General features: G+C 41.0%; 1 protein-coding gene and 1 long non-coding RNA gene across 2 annotated transcripts in view; one reads left to right on the forward strand and one right to left on the reverse strand.

Moving 5' to 3' along the window:
- Positions 1–11,586, reverse strand: part of LOC148152205 (uncharacterized) — a 51,647-nt gene extending 40,061 nt beyond the window's left edge. The window contains exons 1-2 of the long non-coding RNA XR_015758067.1: positions 11,458–11,586; positions 8,629–8,686 (exon numbers count right to left, since the gene is read on the reverse strand). This is a non-coding gene — a long non-coding RNA (uncharacterized LOC148152205). The remainder of the gene's footprint in view (positions 1–8,628; positions 8,687–11,457) is intronic.
- Positions 1–20,927, forward strand: part of adamts12 (ADAM metallopeptidase with thrombospondin type 1 motif, 12) — a 569,649-nt gene that overhangs the window by 469,698 nt on the left and 79,024 nt on the right. The window contains exons 19-20 of the mRNA XM_043680588.2: positions 10,927–12,144; positions 18,165–18,317. Coding sequence (XP_043536523.2) covers positions 10,927–12,144; positions 18,165–18,317 — 1,371 coding nt within the window. The remainder of the gene's footprint in view (positions 1–10,926; positions 12,145–18,164; positions 18,318–20,927) is intronic.

Here is a 20,927-nt window from a genome sequence, read left to right on the forward strand (position 1 = left end):
CAAATCATCCGCTGACATTTCCGCCACCTCCAAAAAGACCCCACCACCAGGAATATATTTCCCTCCCCACCCCTTTCCACCTTCCGCAAAGACCGTTTCCTCCGTGACTACCTGGTCAGGTCCACCCCCCTAAAACCCATCCTCCCATCCTGGCACCTTCCCCTGCCACTGCAGGAACTGTAAAACCTGCACCCACACCTCCTCCTTCATCTCCATCCAAGGCCCTAAAGGAGCCTTCCACATCCATCAAAGTTTTACCTGCACATCCACTAATATTATTTATTGCATCCGTTGCTCCCGATGCAGTCTCCTCCAAATTGGGGAGAGTGGATGCCTCCTAGCAGAGCGCTTTAGGGAACATCTCCGGGACACCCACACCAATCAACCATACCGCCCCATGGCCCAACATTTCAACTCCCCCTCCCACTCTGCCGAGGACATGGAGGTCCTGGGCCTCCTTCACCACCACTCCCTCACCATCAGATGCCTGGAGGAAGAACGCCTCCTCTTCCACCTCGGAACACTTCAACCCCAGGGCATCAATGTGGACTTCAACAGTTTCCTCATTTCCCCTTCCCCCATCTCCCCTAGTTCCAAACTTCCAGCTCAGCACTGTCCCCATGACTTGTCCTACCTGCCTAGCTCCTTTTCCACCTATCCACTCCACCCTCTCCTCCCTGACCTATCACCTTCATCCCCTCCCCCACTCACCTAATGTACTCCATGCTACTTTCTCCCCACCCCCACCCTCCTCTAGCTTATCTCTCCACGCTTCAGGCTCTCTGCGTTTATTCCTGATGAAGGGCTTTTGCCCGAAACGTAGATTTTGCTGAGGTGAGGAGAAATTTCTTCGCCCAGAGACTGTGGAATATCTTGCCCCAGAAAGTGGTTGAGGGCAAAACATTGAATGTTTTCAAGAAGGAACTAGTTATAATCCTCAGGATTGTGGGGAGAAAGTGGGAACAGAATACTGAGTAGGGTGATCAGCCATGATGGGATTGAATGGCTGAGCAGGCTCAAACGGCTGAATGGCCTCCTCCTCCTTCTGTTTTCTATGAATTAATGGAAGAATTTTTCAATGATTCATACAGATTAGTTGAGGGATGCAGCTACTGAAATCCGAAAACAGAATTACACAGCAGAACAGAACAGTCTCTATCTGATCCAAAATGAGGCCAACATCTTTGTGGATGGGTTTGCTGGTGCTGTTGGGAGGAATTTATTGTAATTCCATTGGAAGAGTTGTTAGGACAGTCGGGACACAGCATACGTTTGCAAAACAATCAAGGCAGAGGGAGTTCATGTTGTGGCTCAAGGGAATAAGGCAAGATGGGTTAGGAAATTCCCCAAAAACACAGGGCCAGCGTGCAAAACTCCACACGGTGGACATGGAGCAATTAAAAGTGAACAAATTCCTCAGTCCGGATGAGTTGCATCCTCAGCTGCTGTGGGAGATGAGGGAGGAAATTTTTGGAGGCCATGATTCAAAGTTTGAATTCCTCTCTGGCCTTAGGGCTGGTGCTAGAGGACTGGAGGACAGCTAATGTGGTTCCATTTGACAAGAAGGGAGGTCAGGATAAAACAGCGAATTACAGACCAGTGAGTCTAACCACAGTGGTAGGGAAATGTTTGAGAAGGAGAGAATTAATCTCTATTGGAAAAAGCAAGTTTGATCAAGGGTAGACAGCATGACTTTGTCAGGGAGAGGCCATGCCTAACAAATGTGATTGACCTTTTCGAGGAAGTGATTGTTATTAGCTCAGGATTCTCCAAATCTTAAGGACTTTGTCTCAGATGTTATCAAATGGCCGGACTGGTGAAGGCCAAGTCTGTGAAAGACAAAGCCTTTTCATTTAAGTTTGATATCTGAATGTAAATTCTTTAAAATGCAAATTCCTGGGTCACTGACTGTAGTATCAGTAATTATGTTGCTGCTGAAACTAGTTTGAAAACACAGAAAAACAAAATCCACTACGGTTAGAAGCCTAATGGGTTAAGAATCTCCATTCATGTTTGCAAATTTAGCAATGTAAGGAATAATAAGCCCAAGACTGTGCCAATACATGATAGCCGTTGAAGCTGAAAACCTTCTGTGTACCCTAGTCTGTATCCCTCTATTGTCTTCTAATCATATATCTGTCAAAATACTTTTTTGAACAAAGAACAAAAAATGGTACAGCAAACGAACAGGCCCTCCGGCCCACTAAGACTGCGCTGACACATGATGTCTTTCTAATGAAGAGCCTTTTGTCTCTACATGGTCCATATCTGTATATTCTCTGCCTGTTCATATATCCATCCATATAGCCTCTTAAAAGTTGCTATTTTATCCACCTTAGAATCTCCTCTGGCAGTGCGTTCCAGGCAATTACCACCCTCTGTATATATATAAAAAACTTGCCTCTCACATCTTCTTTAAACTTATCCCCTTTTACCTTATTCGAAGGGCAATAGCAGGGGAAGGCAAAATGAGACACAGGTGTCCTTGTACACCTGTTCCTGGAAGTAAGCATGCAGGTCCAGCAGATAGGGAAGAAAGCAACTGGTATGATGGCCTTTATAGTGAGACTATTGGAGCACAGGAGTAAGGATGCCTTGGTGAGACCACACCTGGAGTATTGTGTGCAGTTTTAACTGGGAAAGGATCTTACTATGAACGGAGTACGGCAAATGTTTCTCAGACTGACTCTGGGATGTCACCTTGTAATTGACATGTCTGCTCTGAGGAAAAGACATTGACTATCCATTCTATCCGTGCTTCCCATAATTTTCAAAAGTTCTTTCAGGGTGCCCCTCATTCTTCAACATTCAAGTGAAAACAAACCCAAGTTTATCCAATCTCTCCTCATTGCTGATACATTCCAAAACCAAGCAACATCCTGGTAAACTGTTCCTATATCCACTCCAAAGCCTTCACATCCTTCTGGTAGTGTGGTGACCAGAACTATACACAATATTCCAAATCTAACCTAACTAAAGTTCTATACAGCTGCAACGTGACTTGCCAATTTTTATACTCTATACCCTGACTAATGAAGCTAAGCATGCCATATGCCGTCTTGACCATCTTATCCAATTGTGCTGCCACTTTCAGAGAACTGCGGGATGATCAAGAATAGTATTCATTTGGTAATAGGGAAGGCAAATGGAATGATGGCCTTTATTTCAAAGGGAATGGAGTCGAAAGTCGGGAGGTTTTGCTAAAACTATGCTAGTCAGGCCACACCTGGAATACTGTGTACTCTTTTGGACCCATTATCTATCAAAAAGTATTGGCTTTTGAGACAGTCCAGACTAGGCTGATTCTGCTATGGAAGGATTATCTTTTGAGGAGAGGTTGAGTAGGATGGGCTTGTATTCATTGGATTTTAGAAGAATGAGATGTAACCTTAATGAAGTTTACACATCGTACAAAGAACAGTATAGCACAGGAACAGACCCTTCAACCTGTGCCATTACATGATCCTTTCTAATTGAAACAGATCAGGTTCTGTGAGGATTTAGCAGGGTTGCCGGGGAGAGGTTTTTGCCCTTTGCAGGGGGAGTCCAGGACCAGAGGACATTTTTCAGAGTCATCCAGTCAAGATGGAGATGAGGAGGAATTTTGTTTCACTCAAACAGTTGTCAATCTGTGGAATTTTATCCTTCAGACAGTCTGGCCCATTAAGTATATTCAGGTTTTTAATCAGCAAGGGAATTAAGGTTATACAATCATACAACACAGAAACAGATCCTTCTGTCCATGCTGACCAGGTTTCCCAAACTAAACAAGTCTCACTTTACTGGTTTTGGCCCATATCCCCTTGAACCTTTCCTATTCATGTATCTATCCAAATGTCTTTTAAATGATGTAACTGTACTTGCATCTACCACTTCGTCTGGCAGTTCACCCCACCTATGTGCCACCCCCTGTGTGAAAAAGTTCCCCCTCAGGTCCCTTTTAAATCTTTGTCTTTTCACCTCAAAAATATGCTCCCTTGATTTGAACTCCCCCAGCCTAAGGAAAAGACCTTTGCTATTCACGTTATCTATGCCCATTATGATTTATAAATCCTAAGGTCATTCTTCAAATCCCTACACTCCAGTGAAAAATGTCGCGGGCTATCCAGCCTACCCTTATAACTCCAAACTGCAGTCTTGGCAACATCCTGGTAAATCTTTTCTGAACCATCTCCAATTTAATAGTATCCTTCTTATAGTTGGGTGACCACAACTGGACAATGTACTCCAAAACTGGCCTCACCAACATCCCATACAACCCCAACATGACATCCCAAATAATATACTCAATGGTCTGAACAATGAAGGCATGCTAAATGTCTTCTTAACCACCCTGTCTAACTATGACACAACTTTCAAAGAACTATGAACCTTAACATCTACATATCTCTGTTCTACAACATTCCCCAAGACCCCATCACAAACTGTATAAGTCCTGCCTTTGTTTGTTTTACCAAAGTGCAGTAACTTGCATTTATCCAAATTAAATTCCATCTGACACTCCTCAGTCCATTGGCCCAATTGATAAAGATCCCTTTGTAATCTTAGATAACAGGGAAATGGAGTTGAGGATTTTCCAATCAGTCATGAACTCATTGAAAGTGTGGAGCAGATTTAATGGACTGACTGGCTTACTTCTGCTCTTATGTTTTCTGGTATGATGATGTTAAGATTTGAGGCATTTACTGTCCATTGTCATGTCATTAGGAGGGCAAGTATCTTTGCTGCGCGATAGTCCATGAACTTTGTGCCAGTTTTGAGGTCTTTTCATCAAACACTGTATTGCTCAGATGGCCAAAGGTGTGCTAGCACACTGGAGGCAATGTTGAATTTAATTGTTGATGTCCGTCCTTTCTGGATGGTCACTTCCAAGGTGTAGAAATTAATCCACATTGTCCGATGGCTTGTTGTGATTATTTGATAAGAAATTTTGCGCAGTGGGAGCTGCTAGTACAGGCTGATTATGCTCTGGGTGCTTAGCCTGAGGCCCATTCTTGCATGCACATGTGTGGTTTGAAACTCAACTTCTGAGTGGATGCCCTGTAGCTTGATGGCAGACGTTAGAGTGATCATGTTCTGGACTGCATATGACAGAAGTTGAACAATTTTTCACTCATCCTGTAGAGAGGCCCCACTCCAGCAGTGAGCTTCATGGATTCAAAGCAAAGTCTTGTGATTATAAATAGCACAGCATAATGTAGGCACAAAATTCCCTGCACAGGTACTAAGAAAGACATTCCTCCTAATCCCTGTGTTGACTGAATGACCCCATACTCTGAAAACCACTCTCTGGTCCTAGACTCTCCCCAAGGAGAAACAACTTCTCTACATCTATCTTGATAAGTTTTATGTGCTATGGCAAATTCTATGAAATAGAATGCGGAATGCTAACAACAACACTAGTTTATATTACTGCGAAGTTAAAAATGATCAATTTTGATCAATCAATTGGATAGTAAGCTGCATGCAAAATGACTGCTTAAATCAGATCTACCACCTATAGTTTACCATATGATATCAAGTGAAATTATTTCTCTATACTCATTCAAATTTGGGGAGAAAAATTACCTCAGAACTAAGAACGTTGAATTTCTAAAAGAATGCTCTGAATATACCAAAAAGAAACGATTGTGTGAAAAGCCATACAACTAAAAGTATTCAGCTTCAAGTTTGTCATTGAAAACTTCTTTTCAATAATAAAGTGTGACTTATGTCAATGTTATTTCTCTTGAGATGAAAAGGAAGTGCTCAGGGCAGGATCACTGTACTGTGCTGTTCAAAACTGGTAAACAGCCAGCGTCTGAAGTCTTTTTTGGCACAGACCAAGAAATGTAAAGCAAACTGAACCCTTAACTTTGCACAAACTCAAAGAAACCAGAATAGCCTTGGAGAGGAAGCTTGGAATGATTCCTGAGTTGTGATATCTCCCGATTATAGAACTGGATGACTTCTTATTAAAAACAAGTTGGCAGTGTGTGATGAACTAAAACTGGTGTCATTTTATTGGTTGTCTCTAAGGAATATTAAAGTAAATTAATAGCCCAGAATATTAAAAGTTGCAAATTGACTGCTAATTAAAATTTCAAAATATGTTTAAAAGGTTTTGATTGGTTCAACTTAAACCTCAAAGGCTAAATATTACATTTGTTAATTTGAGTTGAATTTAGTTTTTTGGAGTGATTTCTGTGATGAGGCCGAGCGAATGTCTCACCATATCTTACCAAAATCACCACATTAACTACCTACTCTGTCTCCATAGCATCTGTCACAACCAGTTAAAGCCCCATCTTAGCATACTCCTTTTCCAGAACAATGCAACACTCAAATACTGGCATCCCTTGAGCCTGTGCCATCTCTGAAACTACTGTGGACCAGTGATGGTCACCCAGCATTGTCTTTCACTGGCAACATAAGAGCCATAAAACTATTCGGCCCACAGCAAATAACTGACTGGCATGACTGATACTCCCATGCACACACATTCTCTCACCTGAGTCACTGCACACAGTTTACCTGTCTTTAGCTGCATCCCATCTGAACACCCTCTAAGTCAGTGCTAGCCTGTCCTCAGTGCTCAACATAGACCCACAGCTTGTCATTGTCCAGTAGGAGAACATGACAAGTAGGCAAGCAATCAAACAAAGACAAAATGACCTTTTTTTTACAGACAGAAAACGTCAATGCAAAAATCACCCAATGGACAATGCAAGCCAAATTTTGGTATCATGAAGATTTTGCAGCCCATGATTGCATGTTGTACCCAGATCTCAGCTATTGGAAGTGCATTTCAATGAAATTTTGCCTGGCTTGTAAAGCCTGAAGGCATGCATAGTCATTGATGTTAGGATTTTGGATGGGTGCCAGACGAGAGAAGGGAGATAATGCAGGTATTAATGAAAGTATTAGAGTTTGAGCTTTCATGGGATCTTGGTATAAGTTTCAGAGTGAGTGTGAAGTGTTGGAAAGACAGTGGCACCACTTACACTGGCAGAGTGGAGAAAGCTATTGACCTTCTTCCTATAGTGTTGGGCATTCCTCCAGTTCACTGAGACTACTTTAACCTGGGTGGCCATCTTGAACCAGACTGGCATGGCATGGTATTGTGGCCTCCGCTGCCATTCCGGGAGGAGGAGGAGGTCCTACATTAGTACCACCTCATCCAGTAAAGCAGGGCAATGATTTTCCTCTGGCTGCCATGTTTGGGGCAAATGTTAGAAACTGTGCAAGGTTGCTGGACAGTGCCTGTCCAGGTGCACAATGGGATTTTAAAGGTGGCATGAGCGCAAGGGATACCAGTGTTTTGGCATATATCCACAGAGTAGTGAGTTGTTCTGGGAAGGATGTGTGGTAAGAATGGCATAAATTGTGCATGAAAGATGCCATAGGAAGTAATTAGGTAGATGGGATTAAGACTGACAAGAAAACCTGATAGGCCTCACAGCAAAACACCCTCCAAAAAAATGCAATGCAACTTGGGCTGAACTAAAAATAATGTATGATTCAATCCTAAATTTTTGTATATAAAAATAAACATCCTTTAGTTTCAGAACATGCAAACTTCTTCCAGTGGAAGCTGGTCTGTTGACCTACTGGTGATCATTGTGCTGCTGTGTCCCAAATCGCTCCATTCATTTTAACCTTCCCAATGACTTTCACTAAATCAGAAGCTAACTTATGAATAGTCTATTCACAGCCCTTGAGACACTTTTGCAATTAAATTGAGCTCGGATTTTTGTTTGGCTCATTACTTGACATCCTTATCTAATAAAAATCTATCAATGTCATTCTTGAAAATTTCATTTGACCTAGAAATCACATGGTTTGATGGACCGTCCCTTTTTATGAGGAAAAGTGTATTCAGATTTTTCTTTTAATTACCCATTTCTAATTTTAAGACTGTGTTTCTTGATTTGCAGTGTCATGGGGGAAAAATAATTGCACCATTTCTACCTTACCATGCGGCAGAAAGATTTTAAAAACCTCAATTAGATTATTCCTCTACTTTCCACTAATGCAATTTCAAATAAATTTCTTGATTGCGCAGAATGTATTGCTGAAAAAAACAACATATTTTGTCAAAGCTCTTTGCCCTGCGCACATCAATGTAAAGGGCAATCTACACTTACACTCTGAGAGGGGAGTCTTAATTGGTTGGCAAGCAAGCTCTTAACCGATAAAAAGATTGCCATGGAGAATGACCAGTTAAATCGTGACTGACAGTTAACTGCCAAGCTTTGCTTAAATTTTAAATCAGGCAGTTTGACTCAGGTTAGCCAAGGCGTAGCCCTGAAGAATGAAGCAGAACATGGCTGTTTCTCTCACTATTGCCCCCTTTGCACCTTGATGTGGCTATGAATACTATGCCTTTCACTGAAGTGGGTTTTTCCCCACACCTTTTTGTGCATCACCTCCAACTGTACTGCCTATATCATTTCTGATGTTCTGGGCAAGAAAGTCTGTCCTGGACATGTTTTAGAATATATCTGAATATGTTGACCTTTTATTAACACTAGCTAGCCATGTCAATCAAATGTATATCAGTGCATTGATTGACATTGGTCAAAACCTTCAGGACAATGCCAGAGCCCCTGTGTCCAACATTAATCAGTCAGAAAACTGCCCGCTTACCTGAAAAGGTTTGGTTTTCCATTTTATAATGCAGCAAATCTCCCTCATCACAGGAAATCTGGCAAAGAGTAGCAAAGAGAATTAGCTCAACAGCTACACCTGCACGGTGGGTGAAGTAAATAGGTAGACTGTATAGTAGCAGTTGGGTCAGGTAAAGATGGGTGCGGTGGAAATAACCCACATCATCCACCTACCTATTCACCCACCTTATGAACTTACCCACTTCACCTACCTTCGCGCCCTGCCCACTCCCACTCATCTACCCACTAACCCACATATCTGTTCACCCTTTTTATTGATTTGTTCTTTCATCTACTCACACATTCACTCGTCCAGTAAGAAACCCACTCTCAAAGACGGGACCTTTAATGTTACTAGTCAGGATGTAATAGCTAGTGTCACAAAAGGAGAGTATTTCCTCTCAATCCCTGACTCTCCTACACTCCAACAGATTTCCCCATGGAGCATTGCGCTGCACATGTTTTTTGACAGTGGAGACCAGAAATGTGCAACAGCTTTGTTTTAGTACAGTTGCAGAGCACCCAGCATTGTCACTGCTTGGGAGAGTCAAGGCTTTCAGTCGTACATAGTACAAAGATCAAGAACAATCACCAAAGAACAATACAGCACAGGAACAGACCCTTTGGCCCTCCAAGCCTGCGCTGACACAATTTGCTCTTCCATACTAAAACTGTCTTCACTTGCAGGGTGCATATCCCTCTATTCCCTTTCTATTCATGTATTCAGCCAGGTGCTTCTTGAATGCTGCTATTGTGTCTGCTTCCACTGCCTCCTCTGGCAGCATGTGCCAGGAACTCACAGCCTTTGTGTGAAGACGTTACCTCACACATCTCTTTTAAACTTCTCCCTGCCACAATTTAAACCTATGTCCCCTAGTAGTTGATCCGTCTACTCCAGGAAAAAGCCTCATACTTTCCACTCTATCCATGTAATTCACAATCTTATAAACTTCTATCAGGTCGCCCCTCAGCCTCCTGTGTTCCAGTGAAAACAAACCCAGTCCATCCAAAATTGCTTCATAGCTGATATGCCCCATATCAGGGAATATTTGGTAAACATGTTCTGTACTCTCTCCAAGGTATCCACATCCTTCTGGTCATATAGTGACCAGAACTGTATGCAATATTACCAAGTGTGATCAATTATGATTCACTAGCCTAAAAGTATTAAATGTTGCACTTGAAATTTTAGTTCACGAAGTTGGGACCACTCAGCAGTGATAATTGATATCCATTCATTGTCATGTGGGTCATATTCAAGGAAACTAAGACCTGAGACATTGACTCTTCCTCTCAGCACAGATACTGCCAGAGTTTTTGTGTAATTCCATCATTTGCTGTGTTTAGTTATTTCCAATACTGGTGTAGAGATGTTTAGTGAAAGTTTATCAAGAGAGGGATTGTTGTTTATCCTGAAAATTGAGAAATAGTAGCTGCTTTAGCTTTAAAGCTCCAACATACAAAAGGAACTTCTGGATCAGTGGTGCTGGAAGAGCACAGCAATTCAGGCAGCATCCGAGGACAAGCAAAATCGACGTCTCGGGCAAAAGCCCTTAAAGGGCTTTTGCCCGAAACGTCGATTTTGCCTGTCCTCGGATGCTGCCTGAATTGCTGTGCTCTTCCAGCACCACTGATCCAGAATCTGGTTTCCAGCATCTGCAGTCATTGTTTTTACCTCATACAAAAGCAACTGCCTTCTTTATGATGTCAGAAGTCACACAACTCCAGGTTATAGTCCATTAGGTTTATCTGAAATCACAAATGTTTAGAGCGTAGTCCCTTCACCTGACAAAAGAGCTTGTAATTTCAAATAAGCCTGTTGGACTAGATTAGTTTAGGTTGTTTGGTTGGCATGGACAAAATGGACCGATGGGTCTGTTTCCATGCGTTATATATCTCTATGACTCTCTGACGTTATAACCTAGTGTCATGTGATTTCTGACTTTGTCCACCCCAGTCCAACACTGGCACCTCCACATCATGGCCTTCTTTATAGCCTGTTATTCAGGAGGAATATAGTTGTGTTAGTTTTAAATGCTGAGAAACTGACCAAGGAAAATTCACTGGATTTAGGAACTGGGTGTGAGTATGTAACGTAGCAAAGAAAAACATTTTCTAAATTGTCTTTTAATGTGAGTGGAAATCTAAAGGATAACAAGTGAAAAAAACAATTATTTGTTCCCCATGGTAGCTAATTCATCTCATAATACCTTGCGTGCTGATATATATTTTGGCTGCACTGTGTGATCCCTTTTGATCTTTGCTATTTATTTTTCAGTGCTCAGTTACATGTGGAGGTGGATTCCGCACACGGAATGTGACATGCACTTGGAATAATAAAGAACTCTGCAATATTTCCAAAAAGCCAAGTGTGAAAAGTTTATGTGGCTTACGGCACTGCTCTAACAACAAGAAAATTCTGTTCCCTCCAAGAAAGCCCAAAGATGGTAAAACATATCCCAAAGATCTCCCTGGTCGGCTGAGGCCTAAATATGGCCCTAATCATTCAGGTTCAAAAGTTCAACCTAAACCCAAACGAGTGACCACTAAGCAGCCTCTTCCTGTCAACATCACAGTGCCAACAGCTGCTGGCAGAAGCCCTGTAACAACTATGGCTACCACTACAAACAAACAAATACATGTGCAAGACAAGCCTTTCCCAAAACAGCAAAACTGCAATGCATCGTATGATGACAACTTTATTGCTATTCACCAAAATCTGACCAATGAGAGTGATACTGTCAACAGGAAGAGGATCTCTGAAGCTGGAAACATTACAGACACAATACAAAATATTAATGAGACTCACAATATTACTGGTGAAAATGACAGTGTCTCAGACCATGACCACATTACCACAGAAGAGGTTGTTAAACATTTTCCATTTACAGAAGAACCTCAGGCTGGTATCGTAACAGATGAAAACAATGATAAAATTGTGAAGTCTACTGCAGTCCCAATCAATACTGAGAAATCAATGTTATCCACTAGTCCACAGACAACATTTGTGAGTACAGTAAAGCCTGGTAGTACACAATTAATCAAGCCGAGTGTAAGTGTGCCTTCTCCAGGTTATGGAAATAGAAAGGTTGGTTTGCCAAGGTTAAAAATAGATCCAAAATTTAAAGCAACAATGGAGCGGCTAAGAATGAAACTTTACAGAATGCTGAATCCAGAGCGGTTTTCTAACCATACTGACATTCTTGCACCTGGTCTAAATCCTAATGATGAAAACAGTACAAACCTACAACATAATCCTGAGCTTACAACTTCAAATGGAGTTGGTACAACAGATTCAGAATGGGTGAAATTCACAGGAGCCATTGGCAGTAAATTGTCAGCTGTTGAACCATCATCTCCCTCAAAATTGCCTTTGAAGAAAATTCCAACTATAAATAGACTGAATAATTTCTCCAATATGACTGAAGACTATGATGATTTTGCACCTGAAGTTAGCTTGGATGATGTTTATTGGAAGGTTGGAAATTGGAGTGAGGTATGTCTTTGTATAAGTGATAAAGATTATTTCCAGTTAATGTATACAGTGTGGTTTATCATTATTAGGAATTTTAATATCAACATTGTGTAGAAACACTGGTACCTGTTCCATTTTTACCTAGCCAATTCCATCTGGAGTATCTCTAGCACTGATTTCTCCTACCTGGACCATTACCAACAAAGTGCACCCAAAAATAAAGAAGAAAGTCAATTATTGGTTCGTTTTTCTTTCATATCTTTTTGCTACTCCTTAGTGGCATCATCTGAAGACATGGGGACAGCTTTTACCTGAACCCTAACAACAATAACACAGCTCCATCTGTATAACAACTCCCACTACCTTTATGTCAGTCAGGCTTGTCTGGCAAGTCTTGAATCAGCATAGCTTGTGTCAGTTAAACAATGGCAAGCTCAATGACACATGGCAAGAATATCATGGAGGAGACATGAAGGTCAAGCCAGAAAGCTTCATATCTTGGCAGAACCATCTCCTTTGTGAAAGGCTCCCTTCCCACCATTTTGCATTCTGTTAAGTTGGGGACCCAGCAAGAAATTGGCTCCAACACTCTGGAGATGGCCAGACAGTGAAGTGAGCAGCCAGAATGTCCCAGTGCCCATCTCAGGTGACAGTGACATTGGTACAGTTGTAATGATGAATGTAACACTTTTGAATCTCAGCCCTCACCCTATCCCACCAAACTATCCACTGTGTCCTCCACCATGCTCAGTCATACACCAAAGCTTCCTCCGCATATTCCTGCCATATATTCAAAATCTAGACACTATCCAGACTCGAGTTAATAATTAGCAAATTGCATTCACACCACCATCACCACTTGATATTCAATGCCATTACCATTGGTGAATATGATTAACAACCTGGTAGCTATCATTCAACAAAAACTGAACTGAACTAACCATATAAATGCTTTGACTACAAGAGTAGGTCAGAGGCTAGGCATTCTGTGGTGAGTAAGTCACCTCCTATCTCCCCAAATGCATCCACCACCTACAAGGCACAAATCAGGAGTATGATGGAGTTTTCCTTATTTCCCTGAATAAGTGAAGCTCCAACAATACTGACATCATCCAGGACAACACAGCTCACTTGATTATCACCCTGTTCATCACCTTCAACATGGATTCCCTTCAACCTGATACACAATGGTAGAATGGCCTTCAAAATAGTCGAAAGTGAGGACTGCAAATGCTGGAGATTAGAGTTGAGAGTGTGGTGCTGGAAAAGCACAGCAGGTCAGGCAGCATCCAAGGAGCTGGAGAAACAATATTTCAGGCAAGAGCCCTTCATCAGAAATGACGTGACTGTAACTTACCAAGATTCCTCTGGCAGTATCGTCCAAATCTGTGATGCTTACCACCTAGAAGGTCAAGTGTAGAATATGCATAGGAACACCATCACCTGCAAGCTGCCTCTTCCAAGTGACATGTAGTTCCTAATTTGATTTATATTGCTATTTTGCCACTGTTACTTGGTAAAAATCCTGAAAGTCCCATCCTAATAGCAACCTAGGTGTCCCTACAACCTCAGGTCTGCTATGGTTCAAGAAAGCAGCTCATCACCCCTGCCTTCTCCTGGGCAATTTAGGATAAGTAATAACTGGCTCACCTAGCCAGTAATGACCACATTCCATGAATGGAAAATAGTGCCATAGCAGGTCTCAGGAAGCATGCCTTTAAACTAGGCATGTAAAGAAACTTAAAAGTTAAATCACCCTCAAGTGGCCAATCAATTATAGAAACAACAAAACAAACTCCTAATCAGGTAATAACATCAAAGCCAAATAATCCTGTGAAAAAAATCTCTTAAAATTGTTCAACAAACTGGTGAAACAGTTCCCCGCTGAGCTAAGTGGTTCTGTAGGTTTTGAAACTTTATCAGTATTCAGTTGGCAATACAAATGATCAAAAATGCAAACAAATAAAGAGCACACCAAACTTTTCACTGTTACTGCAAAATTGAATATAATTGTTTCCTAAGAGCTTCCACCTTACTAAAGGGGCTTCCAGCCAATTTGCTGTGAAAATTCTGATTGTATCTTGACAGCAGTCAGATCTGTAGTCAGAAAAAGTCCTTTCAGCCCATCAGATCTGTGCTGGTCAAAAACAATACCCTAAAGATTCTAATCCCACTTTTCAGCACTTGACCCAAAGCCTTCCAAGCCTTGGCATCACAATTGCACATCGAAATATTTCTAAAGCAGTTAAGAGGGTTTCTGCCTCAACCACACTTAAAGGCAGAGATTTCCAGATTCCCACCAGCCTCTGGGTGAAAAGGTTTTCCACACATTTCCTCTAAACCTTCGCTCCTTTCCTTAAATCTATGTCCCTTGGTCACTGATTCCTCCATCAAGAGGAAATGTCTTTTGCTATCTACCCTACCTATGGTCCTCATAATTTTCTACATCAATCATGTCCCCTCATAATCTTCTCCATTCTAAGGAAAACAACCCCAGTCTGTCCATTCTGCCTTCATAACTGAAACTCTCCTGTTCAGGCAACATCCTGGTAAATCTCCTCTGCACCCTCTTCAGTGCTACAACATCTTACAAATTCCAGAATGCCACATAATGTTATACATTCCACTGCAGCATCTGAGATATTGTAAAGCAATCCACAAACTTTGAGTTAAATATCTCACAGCATTCCATAAAACAATATCTCATCTCCCAATATTAACAAGTGTTAGGGCATCATGGTAGCTCAGTGGTTAGCACTGCAGTTTTACAGTGCCAGGGATCCAGATTTGATTCCAGCCTTGGGTGACTGTCTGTGTGGAGTTGGCACATTCTCCCTGTGTCTGCGTGGGTCTCCTCTGGGTGCTCTGGTTTCCTCCCACAATCCAAAGATTAGATTAGATTACTTACAGTGTGGAAACAGGCCCTTCGGCCCAACAAGTCCACACCGCCCTGCCGAAGCGCAACCCACCCATACCCCTACCCCTACATTTACCCCTTACCTAACACTACGGGCACTTTAGCATAGCCAATTCACCTGACCAGCACATTCCTCCCACAATCCAAAAGATGTGCAGGTCAGGTGCCTTAGTCAGATGGAAATGGGTCTGGGTGGGTTACTCTTCAGAGGGTCGGTTTGGCCAAAGGGCCTGTTTCCACACTGTAAGGAATCTAATCTAAATCCTTTAAAAACATTTAAGGATCGGAATTCACATCTACTCCAACAACCAATCGATTTTCCCTTGGGAAAAGCCCTATCTGTATCCCAGGTTTAATTGAAATTCATTCTTTATCCCTCGAAATGCAGCCCTGTTGTCCGTGCCTTGCTGTACAGCAAACCCTTCTTGTCTATCACTCCTGTTCTTACTAATGCCCATTGTCTACTATTACCAAATGTCTCCAATTTACTGGTTAACCATAAGCACATTTTCGAGTTGGTTAGCTCTCATTATGAGGGGTTTATAGGATCAGAAGGCAGAATCTTGATACAGCAATAGGTTTACTTGTATCATGTTTTTAACTCAACAAATATCCCAAGGAGCTTCACTGAGGCATTTTAAAACAAAATTTGTCACTGAGCTACAAACAGGAGTATTCGGGATTCAACAATAATCTAGGTCAAAGAGGTTGGCTTTAAAAGGAGAAAAAAATATGTTTGAGAGAGAGAGAGCCTTATGGGAGGAATTCCAAAGTTTAGGACCTAAGCATTGAGGCCAGGCCATTAATCTTTGAGTGTTTAAAATTAGAGATGCTCAAGATGCTGAGGTTAGTTGAGCACAAATGTCTTTGAAAGGTTAGTGAGTTGGAAGGTGTTGCAGCGATAATGAGGAGTGAGGTCATGGAGGGATTTGAAAGCAATGATGAGAATTTAAAAATCAAGATTAGGATTAATCAGTTTGAGAGGTAATAAACAGTTACAGGCTGGTCTGTTATAATGAGGAGAAAGTGAGGTCTGTTATAATGTCCATTTCATCAATGGAAATTTGCTGTAATGTGATTGATGAGTTGGGGGATGCTGTTTCTACAATGCAAACTTTTAAAACGTGTGTTGTCTGAAATGCGATGACAGTGCCAACACTTTAAGCACTGTTTCTAAAGTGCGATTTTTCCATAACACGGGATTGCACAACAACGCAACCATGATGTTATGGATGAATTGACTTTATCGAGTGTTACAGTAGAAAGTATGAGGCAGGAGTAGAGTTGGGAACGTGTTATGAAAGCAAAAATATGTTATCTTAGTTATAGTAGGCACCTGCTGAAGAAAAAATTGAAAGCCAAATGTATAAGGACACGATTGGTCTGTCCAAACTGTAAAATTAATTTCCTATGTTTCCAAGGCCAGGCCCTTTGTAGTCTCCCATGGGAGCAACTGGATTTGGTTTCCTGTTCTCCTGGCAAGTCAGGGCAGATACCAGGTTTGGTTTTCCATGTTCTGGAGAGAGTTAAATAGGAGGGGTACCTTTTTCATTCCATCAGCTCAACAGTATAACTTCTGGGGTACGTCTAAAGCCAGCAAGTGATCTGAGAATTTTGTATGAAAGGTAACGTATGAAATGGTGGTAATTGGAAGGGAATGTCTCAATGTTGGGATACAAATCTAGAAAGCCTTTGCAGAGTCTCTTACACATGGTGTTGACTGTTGTCAGTGCAGATCCTCTGATGTAAATAACGTTCTTTAATTATTTGGAGGCTGGTTTAAAAAGGAACCAACTAATTTTGTTAATGTTAGCAAAATTGGGATGAGAACAAGTTGTACGAGCAAAGAATAAGAGCTCAAAACATAAATGGTTGACATCAATTTTGATGAATATGATACTGGGATGTCGTATGTGCTAATAGGAATATCGTTTTATAATTCTAAATTAGATTGAATATATGGTGGCAATACTAAGGAAAGTCCACTAATTTAGCTGTCCCATTGGAGGGAAGGTAACAGTTCTAGTCAGGATATACGCTTCTTGTTTCTGAATCTCATCAGAGTGTCTCAAACGATCTTGTTTCTCTGGTAATTTTGTGGTGTCTTTGAAGTATCTGCTATAGATCAGTGCTTGCAATCTCATCTCTTAATCAGTAGACATTGGGCTCAATCTAAAGACTTGAGTCTAAAACATTTTGAGCTATAACAATGCAAGTCACTGTTCTTTCATGGGTCACTGCCATGGATTGTTGATAAGGACAGGTTCAGACTCACCAATGATAATGCTTGTCCTCCCCACAGATTAATGGAGGGAGACATTCACATTTTACAAAGTACATTATAGACAATGATGTGAAGTCATTGTTACAATTTAGGGAACATGAGAGCAAATTTATACATAGCAATGACTTATTGACCAGATAATAGGTTTTACTTAAGTTGGTTGAGAGATAAATATTAGCCAAGTTACCAATGATATTTGACCTGCTTTTTTAAAAGTTGTGCCATGATCTCAGAAATCTATAAAATTCTAACAGGACTAGATAGGGTAAATACGGGATATTACTGATGGCAGGGGAGATCAGAACAAAGGGTTCCAGTCTAAGGATCAGGGGTAAACCATTCATAATTGAAACGTTTTCAATAGAGAGTGGTGATTCTGTTGAATTTTCTATCATAGAATTCAATCAAGGCCAAAACATTGCATGATTTTACAAAGGAGTTGGATTTGGCACTTGGGATCAAAGGATATGGGGAAAACAAGAATGGGCTATTGAGTTGGATGATCAGCCATGATGATAATGAATGACAGAGCAGATTTAAAAGGTTGATTTGCTACTCCTGCTTCTATTTGCTATGTTTTTGCCTATGTTTCTATCGAAAGGTGTGCACTACCAAACTTTACAGCATTATAGAACTTTATTATCTTTTGCATTAAGATTGTGTGCTGTACATAGAATATTTATTCCTTTAATACCTGTTGATCAATTATGTAGAGCCAAGTTCTATTACACATTGCTGTTGATATGACTATGCTGATAGTAACAACATACTATCATATCTGTTTTCAGTTGTAATGGCCTTGGATGTTTTCAGTTTTCTCTGTAACTTTATTCTGTGCAGTGTTCTACCACATGTGGAGTTGGTGCAATGTGGAGACAAATAGAATGTAGTACTGAAGAAGACACACACTGTGAAAACATTAAGAAGCCTGCCCCTGCTCGGAGATGTTTTGTACGTCCGTGTGCTATTTGGAAAATAGGAAACTGGAGCAAGGTAAGTAACAAGTGCTAAAGATAAAATGGACAATTAGTTTTTCAATTCTTATCCTCCCTCCACATCCCATCCAACATTAAATTCTCACATCTCCAGAGAGTCATCAATTTGGCACCTGAACCTACCCCATCATGAGTTCACACCATTTGATTTTGGCTTTTGTACCCAGAGAAGTTAATGATACCATGCAAAAGGGCCAAGGTAAAAGAATTGGATCTGTGCCAGTCCACCTTTGATTCCTGGGCTTTCTTGCAGCATGACATCTGTTTATAAAAATGCAGTCTGGATGTGTAGGTGTTAATGAGGTCAAATGGTACATTCTTCGCCTTCTGCCTTAACAGCATTCGAATACCTGGCAGGTACAGGATTTGCAAAAAAAAGGTAAAGGTTTACATTTAGCCCTTCCAGAATTTTGAACAATAGTTGATACTCCATGGATGCTTATCTCTGCTGGCTGAGTCCCAGTCAGTGAAGGTACAGCAGCAGCTCAGGCCTGAAACAATTGATTTTGTTTTCCCTATGTTGCATGAAATGTCTCACAATCTAAATGGCTAGGGATTGGAATGGGGGATATGAGGACATGACACCTTCTGCTGGGAAAGTGCACAATAACATTCAGTGAAGCTAGCATAATTAAACTACATTCACATGTATGACACTTAGGCCATAATGTCTGTTTAATCCTACTTATTTTGAATTACCCTATTTTAAAAAGAAGCAGGAGAGGTATGCCCTGCAACCTGACCATATATATCTCAATGAGCATCACAAAAAACAGATTCCATGATTGTCTTCATAATATTATTTGTGGGAGTTTGCTGAATGCAAGTTAGTTGCTGAAATTCCTATATTATAACTGTGGCTATTTTAAAAGTACATATTACCTATAAAATGTTTTGAGATGACCATTGGTGGTGAATCATGCTTTATAAATGTAAATCTTTCTTTGTTTCTCTGTTTAATGTAAATTCATTTTTCTTTTAGTAACTTACGTTAGCACCAGAATATGGAACATAACTTTTGAAATTTAAACAGAGACTATTTTAAAAATTCCTTCTTTCTCTGCCATACTCTCCTTCTCAACTTTTAGTCACTGCATTCCATTTGTGATCGGTCTGTGCAACCACACACAGTATCACTGTGTTGTGAAGGTTATAACTTAGTCCTTTTTTTTAATCATTCATCAGACATGGGCATTCTTGTGTTATACATCTCTCTTTGCCCTTGAAATTCAAATTCAAGTCAGAAGACAAGAAATAAGTTAGGAGACAGCCTAGTTGCTTTACCAGTGGACCTTTTATCCAGAGACTCAAGTAATATTCCAGGATCCTCGGTTCGAATCCTGCCACAGCAGATGATGGAATTTGAATTCAGTTAATAATGTAGAATTAATTGTCTCATAGAGTCATATCGCATGGAAACAGATGCTTTGGTCCAATTTGTCCACGCCAAACAGACATCTCAATCTGCTCAAGGTCTATATGCCAGCATTTGGCCCACACCTCTCAAAATCCTTCCTATTCATATTCCCATGCCTTTTAAATGTTATAGTTGTACCCACCTCCACCACTTCTTCTGGCAGCTCATTCCATACATGCACCACCTCAGCTTGAAAAAGTTACCCTCAAGTCCCTTTTACATCTGTGCTCTTTCGCCTTAAACCCATGACTTCTCATTTTGGACTTCCCTAATCTGTGAAGAAGACTATAAAAATGGCTATTCAACCTATCCATGCTCCTCATGATTTTATAAAACTCTATAAGATCATCCCTCAGCCTCTATGCTCCAGAGAAAATTACTCCAGCCTCGTCAGCCTCTCCCTTTAGCTCAAACCCTCCAACACTGGCAACATTCTTGGAAATTTTTTCTGCACCCTCTCAAATTTAGCAACATTCTTTCCATAGAAGGGCGACCAGAATTGTGCACATTTTTCTAAAGGTGGCCTCACCAACATCCTGTGCAGCTGCGGCATGACATCCCAACTCCTATACTCAATATTCTGCCCAATGAAGGCAAGCATGCTAAATGCCTTCAAGGAAATTCCAAGGAACAATGCGCCTGCACCCCGAGATCTCTTTGTTCGGCAACACTCTCTAGGGCCCTGCTATTACTGTTGAAGTCCTGCTCTGGTTTACCTTACCAAAATGCAACACCTCACATTTATCTGAATTAAACTCCATCTTCCATTGTTGATTGTCAGAAAAATCTGTATCGCTAATGTTCTTTATGGAAAAAAACTCTGTCCTTACGTGTAAGCCTAGAAACCACAGCAATGCGGTTGATTTCTAACTTCTCTCTGGGTAATTAGGGATGGGCATTAAATGCTGGCCGAGCTAGTGATGCTCTCAATCTTCTGAATGAATACCAGAAAGTTATGTGTGGTCTATTTGCTGCTATTAAATTTGCGACGTGGAGGTGCCGGTTTTGGACTGGGCTGTACAAAGTCAAAAATCACACAACACCAGGTTATAGTCCAACAGGTTTATTTGGAAGCACAGTAGCATCCGGAGCACTGCTCCATCATCAAGTAGCTGTGGAGTAGGATCCTAAGACAGAATTTATCGCAAAAGATTACAGTGTCATATAGCTGAAATGATATAGAGTCATACA

The sequence above is a fragment of the Chiloscyllium plagiosum genome, unplaced genomic scaffold (assembly GCF_037043375.1).
Source record: "Chiloscyllium plagiosum isolate Xiang-an unplaced genomic scaffold, Cpla_swu_hap1 HiC_scaffold_1, whole genome shotgun sequence".
Lineage (NCBI taxonomy): Eukaryota > Metazoa > Chordata > Chondrichthyes > Orectolobiformes > Hemiscylliidae > Chiloscyllium > Chiloscyllium plagiosum.